General features: G+C 48.4%; 1 protein-coding gene across 4 annotated transcripts in view; it reads right to left on the bottom strand.

Moving 5' to 3' along the window:
* Nucleotides 1-8,351, bottom strand: part of Cnnm1 (cyclin and CBS domain divalent metal cation transport mediator 1) — a 55,773-nt gene extending 47,422 nt beyond the window's left edge. For 3 of the 4 annotated variants that reach the window (XM_028774972.1, XM_028774984.1, XM_028774993.1), the window contains exon 1: nt 6,776-8,348. In XM_028774972.1, coding sequence (XP_028630805.1) covers nt 6,776-8,348 — 1,573 coding nt within the window. Of the gene's footprint in view, nt 1-6,775 lie in introns of all 4 variants that reach the window. The other variant, XM_028774975.1, reaches the window with a different exon arrangement.
* Between the last annotated feature and the right edge of the window lie 2,849 nt (nt 8,352-11,200).

The raw sequence follows: 11,200 nt of genomic DNA, 5'->3' as shown, positions 1-11,200 counted from the left end.
GAGAGGGGCAGAGAGGGGCAGAGAGGGGCAGAGAGGGGCAGAGAGGGGCAGAGAGGGGCAGAGAGGGGCAGAGAGGGGCAGAGAGGGGCAGAGGGCAGAGGGAGGTGGATCCTCAGGCCTCCCTGGTCAGCTAGCCTAGCTTAGTGGCAAGGTCCAGCCCAATAAGAGATATTATCTCCAAAATAAGGTGGGCAGTGTTCTGGAGGAATGACAACCAAATTTGTCCTCTCATGTTAAACACACACACAAACACACACATTCACCTAACGAGTTTGGATACAACAGAGCTTTACAAGTGATGATTCTAGAAAGGGTGTACTACAGAGGGAGTTGGTACTGGATAGTCTGAATGTGAATATGCAGCCCACCACATTGTCACACAGTATGAGAAAGGGGACAGATGAGACACAGCCCTGTGCTGTCATGAGCACCTAAAACTCTGGCAGAGAGTGGGGAGTGCTGAGGCTATACATGTGCTCAGACATCCGTCACCAGGGCACTGACAGCCCCATCTCTGCTCAGACTCCACCCTTTGGATGGTGGAGGCTGCCAAAAGGTTTTAAGTAGAGGATTTTTAAAACCTGGAGATTATTTTAATGACACTAGAGAGGACAGACTGAAGGGAAACAATGGTTTGAAGAAGCAGAACTTCTTAGGAGACATTTTCACAAAGGAGCAATAGCTAACCACAGCTAACACCTAGCACTTGCGACAGGTCCTAAATCAGCATTACAATGCAATTACATGATGAATAACCTTAACTTATGAATAAATACTATTATCTTTGTTATATAGCCAATGAGATAGACGTAGGTCAGTGATTTGGTCAGGACCAGTACCAAGCTAGTATCTGGCAAAACACTTCTGCTTTTAATCTCAGCTTCATTTGTTTCATGTCCATCTCTTCCACTGGATTGAAGCTTCTGTACAGACAGGGAGTCACACCAGGAGTATTAGCCACTGTGTCTTTACCATGGATACAAAGTAATTACTTGCTGAATGCAACAATGAATAATCTACTGGAAGAAATAGTGGGATAAATCATGTAGGTTCAAGAGTCTGCATGCAATATTGATAATAGGCATTTTCCTAAAGAAAGACCAGAGTTCTCTTGCTCTTTCTTCACATGCACTAAGGACAGGTCATGTGGGGACATAGAAAGAAAGAGGCAGTCAGATGCAAGTCAGGAAGAGAGTCTGAACCAGGAAGTGTGCTAGCCGGAAGCTTGAGCTGGGACTTCTACCATCTAGTATAATGGGAAGAGGAGTTTCTGTTTTGTAGGTCATCCTGTCTATAGTATTTGGGTATGGCAGCTCCAAGACAAAGAAGGAGGAAGGCCCAAGAGAAGAAGCTTGAATCTCACTTAGAAGGGGGGGAATAAAATAGTCATAAGAGGCAGATGGAGGGAGGGAGCAGAGAGGGAGAAGGTGGAGAAGGGAATCAGTGGTTCAGGATCAGGTGTGGAGAAGGACAGAAGAGATGGCTAGACAGCCATGAAAATTAATGGAAATCTGCAACTGACGGGGGTGAGGAGGTGAAGGGCATTTCTAGGATGAGACAGAGACCTGGGATAAGGGAGGTGCCCAAGAATCAATAGGGGTGACTTCAGCTGTTGGGAATATGAAACCTGAAGAGGCCATCTCCTGTAGCCAAGCAGGAACACCAGGAGTGATGGAGACAACAACCCACCCACAAAACTTTCAACCTAAAAATTTCCTGTCTACAAGAAATGCAGGCACGGGGGATGGAGCAGAGACTGAGGGAATGGCCAATCAATATCTGTACCAGTTTGATATCCATCCCACGGGCAGGCATCAATCCCTAACACTATTAATGATACTCTGTTATGCTTGCAGACAGGGGCATGTTGTCCTCTGAGAGGGGCCACATGATTCAGACAGATACAGACATCTACAGCCAAACAGGGGATGGAGCTTGGGGACTCTTATGGAAGAAGAGCAGGAAGGATTGAAGGGTCCAAAGGGGATAGAAAACTGCATAGGAAGACCAACAGAGTCAACTAACATGGATTCTTGGGGCTTTCAAAGTCTGAACCACCAATCAAAGAACATACATGGGCTGGACCTAGGCTCCCCGCACATATGTAGTAGATACACAGCTTGGTTTTCATGTGGGTCCTGAACAATTGGAATGGGGACTATTCCAAAAGCTGTTGCCTGTATGTGGGATATGTTCTTCTAGCTGGGCTGCCTTGTCTGGCCTCCATGGGAGAGGAAGTACCCAGCCTTGCAGAGACTTGAAGTGCCAGGGTGTGGGGAGAGATACCCAGGGGCCCCACCCTCTCAGAGGAGAAGGGGTTAGGGGATGGGGAAGGATTGTTGGAGGGGACAGTGATCAGGATATAAAGTGAATAAGTGAAAATAAATAAATAAATAAATAAATAAATAAAAACAAAACAAAACAAAAACAAACCAAACAAAAAAATTAAAATGATAAGGGTAGGTAATAAAGGAGAAGTTTCTGTCTTGGCATACTGAAGGGACTGTGCTGTCTCCACTGGAGGAAAAAGAAGAGGCATTTGCAGTGGTCAGTGAACAACCCTGATGACTTTGTGTTCGCCTTTAGTCAAATATAGAAATATGAACTTTACCTATTTATGACACTTACTGAATGCTTACTTATAATTACATAGTAGTCTCTGTGCTTGTTCTGAGAAAAGTAGTAGCCTGGCAGTGGTGGTGCACGCCTTTAATCCCAGCACTTGGGAGGCAGAGGCAGGAAGATTTCTGAGTTCGAGGCCAGCCTGGTCTACAGAGTGAGTTCCAAGACAGCCAGGGCTACACAGAGAAATCCTGTCTCGGAAAACCAAAACCAAAACAAACAAACAAAAACAAAAAAACAAAAAAACCCCCAAAACAACAAAAAACAAAAAGAAAAGTAGTAAGAGTCATTTCCTGCCATCAAGGAGCCCAGTCCTGTAGGGAGAAATACCATTTCCTTTGTGAAGCTGGCATGCCAACTGGAAAGCCTGATTTCCTTTTCTCTACCCCTAAAGACTGGCAACCAGTCAGTGCAAGGATAGTATCCTACACAGACCAAGAGCTTTGGGTCATGTGACCTGCATTTGAATCTGGGTTATAGAGGCTCAGTAGTGATCTAGGAATAACCATCTGACCCTTAGGGTCAGTCCTTATAACTGCAGAATCAGATAAGGAAAGGTAGATAGAGTTCTACAGTGGAATATATGTTAGTGGTCATTAAATTATTATTAAAGCTACATTCATAATCCAAAGAGACTAAGGCCATGGTGGACAGCAAGTCAGGAAAAAAGGCCAGTTTTTACCACCATAGTAGGCAGCAGAAAGTCCATGTTGGAGGTACAAGGTTAACAGGAGTCAGAGTAGCAGACAAACAGGCTCTGGGCACCTACAGCCTTACCTGGTTCAATCACAGTTCAGCCAGTTATCACCTACGGAAAGTTTTATCTACAAAACGGAGTTCATAATACCTACCCAGGAGGGCTGTTCTGAGCATAAAAAGGGCTTGGCATGGTGCCTGGAAGAACTGTCACTCAATTAATGGCAACGGTTGCTACTATTAATATAATCATTCCCCTCTTTTGCCTCCTGAGGGATTTGTTTAGATGGTTAAGTTACTTGAGATTTGAGGAAGTGAGGGAAATGGAGGAGCTATTAAAGACTAGCTTAAAAGTTATTTTTAAATATAAAGAAAAGCAGTTTAACTTGGCTTGCTTCTCCTAACATGTGGTGTACGCATAAGTCATAGAAGTTGGCCACTGTTCTAGGGCTTAGAGCCTGATATAGCCTCCTTGTTAATGATTCCTTGTCTCCCACCCAAAGTAGGTCTTCCAAGAAGTGTTAATAAGGGTTCTCTGAGGGTGTTTAATTCTTTTCCAACTTGAATATAAACTCAAGTCACCCGAGGGCTTGTTAGAAATGCAGACTTTCATCTAGGAGATTTAGAGTAGGGCATGGGATTCTGCATTGCCAATGAGCTCCCGTGCCACTCCGAAGGATGGGGTTCTGAGGAAGTGGGTAGGCTCTGAGAAGACATAGAAATATTGTTGTTGGCCTAGTGCTTGTTACCATGACCTACTTCTCTTTAATGATCTACCTAATAACAGACTATTAATAGAATATGAAAAAAAGCTTGTTTCAGACCAGATTCGGAAATTCTGCATATGGACTCATTTCAAATCAGCATCAACTATTTTGAACAATTTCCTGGAACACAAAGTCTGCTTCTGAAGACTGCTCTTATTAACCTCGTATACACCACAGACTGTTAACTTCCTGAAGGCAGTCTTGCTTCTACTGTTACCTACAACTTCGTATCAGGAGATACTAAGGGGATGAATGAAAGGAATCATAGAGTCTCATCAAAACAGTCTTCTAGTCAGAGGCTTTACATCTGGTGAGTACCACCCCTTGAGTGGTTGTTCAGAAATATCCTGGAGATCCCCTTGCAAACACTACAGGCTATTGCTATTGCACTGACTGCTCACTACAATTTTATGGTAAGACCCTATTGCGAAGACACCATTTACTTTGCTCATAAGTTATGGAGGGAATCACGTTGGTACTGACTAGGAGACTTCCTTGTAGCTACTTTCAGGATATTGGAAGGTGTTATGCAGGTTGCTGGAGGATGTGGGGTGGGGGTGGGGGTGGGGGGTGGAAGCCATCAACAGTCTTACCCAGATGTGAACCTTGTGAATCGAAATAATGACCTGTTGTGGTAAGATACCCATGGCTGCAATAGTGGCATGGCTGTTATAGGGTAACACACTGCTTTCTGATTGGATTTAAGGCTCACTTTACAGGAGGAAACATGCCTGGTCCTATAGATCTGGTCAAGAGCCAATGGTTGGGGAGCTCACCGGCCCTGGTAGGGGAGAGAAAACCCACCACTAATTTTTCTGCTAAACAGATTTAGTATCAGACTGCCCTCTAAATCTGTGTCTCTACTAGTAGGATACCATAGCTCAGACCTTATCAGTGAAAATTCCTTGTACAGTAGGTAGACCTTATCAGTGAAAATTCCTTGTACAGTGGTTAATGCAGAAGCTTACAGCTGGTCAAAGCACAGAAGATAAGTGTTAGAGTTGAGTGCTCAGAGGGATAGCTATATCATCACCAGCCCCAAGGTTCATGTAGCCTCACAGAAGACTGGGCAGACACATTGTAAAAGCCAAGGCTTGGGGAGGAGCAGAGTGAAACAATGTATCCCGGACACACAATACATTGATAAACGCACAGCTGCTACAGCTGACTACACAAGAGTAAGCCAGTGAACACTTAAGCCTGGGGAGGACGAAGTTCATAAGGAGCTATAGACAGTTGATGGTTTTTGGGGCAGGAAGGCTCAGTTTTCTTTTGTGGCCCCTAATAGGCTGACCGTACTCTTGTGGATATGGGGGAGAAGAGGACAAGATGTTGGGAGAATCGTACGTGAGGTGGATCCAGGAGGAGTTGAGAGGAAGAGTGGGACTGAATATGATCACAATACGTTATATAAAATAACCAAAGAATAAAAAAATATTTAAAAAAAATGTCTCCAGGCACTACAGGACAATGAGACACTTTCTCAAACTAACTGGCGCTGCTCTCAGCAGAAATGCAAGCCCTGGTAAGTCTCAGGGAAAAGCTGCAAGTGGGAGAGAATGGGTTCAGGATATGGCAACCCATGAACCAAGCAGAGTGGAAGAGGCCTGGGGCTCAGCCAACTGCAAGAAGGCTGGGAAGATGAGACTGTGTCTTGAATATTCTCAATTGTGACCCCTGGAAGTAGATCTGATTAAAAGCAAAAACCACGTGGCAGTTCTGGGACAGATGTGGTGAACAAGGAGCAGGGTAAACACAAGGCCAAGAGGGTTGGCTAGTTCTAAAGTATGCAGGTGAATTATTCTTGAGTGAATTTGTACTCACAAGTGGTATCCAAAGAGAAACCCTATACACGAAGTCAAGTGCCATAGAACTTGCTGGGGCACCATGCTTGAGGACAGGAGGGATGGGGAGATGGTGATGGTGTTGAAAGCAACCCATTCATTTGGGTGCAAGTTTTATGGAGTCTCCACTCTGAGGAAGTATTTCCTTAAGTCCCCACCTACCCCACTGTGAAGAGCAAACGCTCTTGGCAATACAAACACTCCACTGCTTTGGTTGATTTTGAATCCCTAACCTGGCCATTTTCTATATCTGAGGAATGGCTGCTAGTAAGTTAAAAATGGAGAAGAACGCTCAAGGAGCCCAAAGCTTATTCTCTCTCACTCAAAGGGGCAGACCTAGAAACTCTGGAGACTTCTGTCTCTACTCCGCATATGGAAGACGCTGTCAGCAGCTGGAGCTGTCCAGCAATGGAGTTCACTCTCATTGGAAATGGTGAGCTTCCAGCTCTAGGAATTTGAGGCAAAGGCTTTGTGGGACTCTGTAGACGGGACTCTGTAGCGTGTAGTGAGGTATGCAATAAACGCCTAAGGCTCTCCTGGGCTCAATCTTACAATATCTGGCACTTAGCAGACCCCAGAAAGAATTACAGGTGGGAGAGAATAGATCAGAAATATGGGTTAGCTGGTGAGCCAAGTAAAGTGGAAGAGGCCAGGGGCTCAGCCAGCTGCTAGCCAGGTAGAGGAACATGAGATAGCCAGGGAGCAAATAGCGGGCTCTCCTGGAGTTTTAGCGCCACAGATCAGAGAGAGGTATTGCTTTGGATGCTTAAAGCCTCCCATGGTTATGAAGGGCAGTTATCTTTGAAGGGGGATAGGATCTGGGGAAGGATAAAGACCACTGCTCACCCTTCTTAAACTCCTCCAGTACAGTGTCCAGCCGGGTATCATTGAAGACGCAATGCAGGGGCCTGTTGTAGAAGCGGGTGACTGTGAGCAGCGGGGTACAGTCGTCCGGGTCCACAAAGGCCAAGTCTTTGACGAACAGAATGTCCACAATGTTGTGCCTCTGGTCGCCCTCGTACACCGGGATTCGAGTGTAGCCACTACGGAGGATCTCGGATACAGTGGCGAAGTCAAGCACGGCGTCGGAGCGCAGCATGAAGCAGTCCCCGAGAGGGGTTAGCACCTCCTCTACCACCTTGGTGCGCAGCTCCAGGGCGCCCTGGATGATGTTGAGCTCTTCCTTCACCAGGTCGCTGTAAGGGTCGGCGGCCCTCAGCGTCTCCAGCAGCTTCTCCCTCGTGTAGAAGGTGCTGATCTCCTGGCGCAGGGCCCAATCCAGGAGGCGGCCCAGCGGGTAGCACACCGGGAAGGCGGCTGCCATGAGGAGCCGGGTCAGGCACACACTGTGCGAGGCGATGGCCAACCCGTGACGCGAGCACACCGAGTAGGGACAGATCTCGGCTCCCAGGAACACGGCGCCGGTGCACACGAGCGCCGGTAACCACGGGAAGTGAACCCCCGCCTCGCCGGAGTCCTCCCCGGGGTCCCCGACGCCCGGCGGCAGCGAGGCGTACAGCCAGCCGGCCAGCGCGGCATTGGCGCCGGCTTGGCCCAGGAGCAGGGTGCAGAGCAGATGGGTCCCCCTGCCGCGCACGGCCTGCACGCGGCGCGCCTGCTCCTGCTCGGCGGCCGAGCCACTGTTCCGCAGCACCCGTAACTCCACCGGGTCCAGCGAGAGCAGGCTCAGGCGCAGGCCGCTGAACAGGGCGGACAGGGCCAGCAGCAGGAGCGCCCCGAGCGCTCGCAGCCACGCGGGCGGCAGCAGGTCCCCACCCGGGCCGTAGAGGCGCGGGCGGACGCGCAGCAGGAAGCCGCCGGCCGCGCCGTGGTGGTGCCAAGCGCGCCCGTCCCAGGCGCACAGCGAAAAGAGCTTCCCGCCGCCGCCCGCGCCGCCGCGCTCCGCCTCGCCCTTCCGCAGCTCCCGCACCCGCACCTGGACCAGGGCCGAGCCCGCCACGCCCCCGGGGCGCAGGGGCCCCAGGACCTCCACGTCCGACGCCCAGCCGCTCTGCTCGCGACAGCGCTGCGGTCCCGGGGGACGCGTGGGGACCGCGCTGGGCGCCGCGCCACCCGCGCCGGGGGGCTCCTCGATGAACACGAGCCTCGGGGCCCAATCGCCCGTGCCGTTCTCCCCCGGGGCCAAGGAGGGTGCGGGCACGGGCGCGGCGGGGACCGCCGGTCCAGGCTGGAAGTAGACCCGCAGGAGGAAGCTGGTGCCTTCGGCCGCCCGCAGGGTGCCCCCCTCTAGGGACACGCGGCCTCCGGCAGTGTCTTCCGGTCGCAGACCCAGCAGCCAGGCAGCGGCGGCCGGGGGCCGAGGGGACAGGGAGAAGAAGAGCAGGAGTACGGCGCCCCGGCTGCAGCAGTCCCGGAGCCTGACACCCAGCGCTGCTGCCGCCGCGGCCGCCGCCGCCATCCTGCACCCGGCGCGGTTGCACGTGATACTGCAGCAAGCCGAGCGCGAGCTGGAGGGAGGGAGGAGGAGCTGGAGCCGGGAATCCGGCCCCAGGCAGGTCACCACGTGTGCGCCCCTTGCGCGCGTGGGCTGGAGGCGGGGGTGGGGGAGGTGATGGTGGGAGTGGTAGGAACCCGCCTGGGAGGGGTCCCCTGTGGGCGGCTGGGGATGGCCAGGCACCGTCACAGTGCCTAGCCTGGGTACACTTAAGTGTATCTGAGCCCTGGGAAGGCTGGTATGGAGCATGGCCTCCTACATTTGTCCTTCCCCCTCGTCAACTCCCCGGACCCCCCATTCCACTCCCTGCCCTTATGTCCAAATTCCAGGCAGCAATTCCAAATTGCAGGCTCATTGCCTTCCAATGGATCCAGGAAATTTCCCAGCGATTTCCTGTCTCTGGGGTTCTTGCTTCTAATTAAAAGATATTCTGATGGTTGGTCCTATGAGATCTGTGAAAAATTTTGGCTTCAATTCTAGCTAATCTTTCATATTGTAAAAATTTCCAAATTATTTAAATTCAACTCCTTGTTAAGATACAAGTGTTCATCAATAAACTGAAATGCATTATGGGACATTTTGGAATAGAGTACTACGCATCCAGGAAAAGACTGTACAATATCCAATGTGTATGTAATACTGAAAAGTCACCAAACCAGTAGGAAAATAGTAAGGCTCGGAACGGTGATGTGATATACCACTGTTTTGTTGAAAGTGTTCATGAATAAAGTTTATGCACATGCTGGTGTATGCCAATATCAGGTTTCAAATGGGAAGCATGTTCAAGAAATATAATAATAGGATTAGTCTGATGTATAGATTAACAAGAAGTTCCAAAAAAAAAAAAGAAATACACAGAAGCACATCTGCTTTTCACTCAGTTCCTCTCACGATTTACATCAAGAGCAGAAACTGACATTGGGGTAAAACTCCTATCATTTTGTCATATCTAAATTTGTGTAACCACCATCACCATAGTAAAAATACACATCTGACTCTTCCCCAGCAAGATCTGCGAGATCCCCCCCCATTGCTCACGTTATTTCTATCCTCCATCTGCTGGTATTGCTTTATTTTTGTGCCTTGTTTCTTAAGTGTATGTAGCAAAATTCACTTTTTTTTTGTTATATTGCTATGTACATTCCATTGCCTCTTGAGACTGGGTCTCATGTTGCTTGCATAGGACAAGCTCACTAGATTGCCAAGAATGGCCTTGCACTCCTGATCCCAGGACTATACGTGTGCACCACTACTTTCTGAAGTGCTATGTACACATCAGTGGATGCATATTCATGTACCCATCACAGGAAAAAGTAGTTCCATTTTGAACTGGGGATGGAGCACACAGTAGGCCCTGAATTCCACCCCTCCCAACACACACACCACACATGCACTTGGAGTGGAGTGGTTCCATCATCAGCCTTTCCTCTGTAGTCTTCTTTTCCAGAGAGTCATATGAATAGCAAGCAAGTAGCGTTTGGGAGCTGCCATTGCTCACTGTGTATATTTAACATTCATCCGAGTTGCATGTGCCAACAGCCTATCCATTTGTAGATGAGCAGAATTGATTGTGTGGATAAGTCACATTTTGTTCATCTAGTTAAGGGATAATTGAAATTTCCATTTTTTTGGCAATGCTAATGAAAAGCTCTAGACATTTGGTAACCATTTTCATGTTTTCATTCCTTAGGCGACTATACCATAGATCTGTATAATATTTAATTAATAACTGTTTATTCTGAAGTCACGTGTGTGTGTGTGCATCTTTGTGTGGATGCACATGTGTATGTGTGTGCCTGCACCATTCATCTTGTTTTGTTTTTGAGGCAAAGTTTCCCATTGGCTTGTCTAATTCTGCTAGACTGGCTGACCAGCAAGTCCCTAGAATCCTTCTGGCTCCACTTCACCAGCACTGGGATTCCAAGCAAATACTATCAGCATTCCCCCACACCCCCATCCCTGTTTTGAATTTCTGGGGATCTGATTCTAGCCCTCATGCTACGTGGCAAGCACTTTACTGAGTTATATCCTCACCTCCTGAAGTTACATTTTTAAAGGTTCATTTTTATTTTATTTATTTTCACACCGAGGATTAAACTCGGGGCCTCCTGAGTAGTAAGCAGTCTGTCTCTGGTTTTATTTTCAATTGACAAATCATAATTACTTATGGGTAATGGTTGGTATAGATATGGCTATAGAACGACCACACTGAGGTCATTGACACCGCAATTATCTTTGTAGAAGTGAAAATGCTTAAACTCTTCCTTTAGTGCTTTGGAGGTGTTCGGGATATCAGCTGGAATCACTGCTGTGCACCAGGCTCATTCCTCCCACTGAGCTGTCACTTTGTAGCCATTAAACTGCGCCTCCTTTTCTAGGTCAACCTCCCCAGTAGCTGCTGATAAACACCATTCCACTCAGCTCCCATGGTTTGGACCTTTTCTTTTTGTTCTTTCTTTTTCTCTTACATCACATGTGTGTTTTTAGATTTTGCATGGCTTTATTTGTGTATCTCTCTCTCTCTCTCTCTCTCTCTCTCTCTCTCTCTCTCTCTCTCTCTCATCTATCTATGTGCATGTGGGGTAGGTGGAGGCCAGAAGAGAATATCAGACCTTCTGGAGCTGGAGTTGTAGACAGTTGTGTGCTGCTGGGAACTGAACTCTTTTCCTCTGAAAGAGCAACAAGTGCTCTTAACAGCTGGGCCACCTCTCCGGTCTCTCACTTCTCTCTTCTAATTGGGCTCCACTGCCCATTAATCCTGTGACTCTCACAAATTAACCCAAATGTAATCTCATTTTTTTTCCACTCATGAAGAC

Source organism: Grammomys surdaster, unplaced genomic scaffold (genome assembly GCF_004785775.1).
Source record: "Grammomys surdaster isolate TR1022 unplaced genomic scaffold, NIH_TR_1.0 66, whole genome shotgun sequence".
Lineage (NCBI taxonomy): Eukaryota > Metazoa > Chordata > Mammalia > Rodentia > Muridae > Grammomys > Grammomys surdaster.
This window is presented reverse-complemented; position numbering and strand designations above follow the sequence as displayed.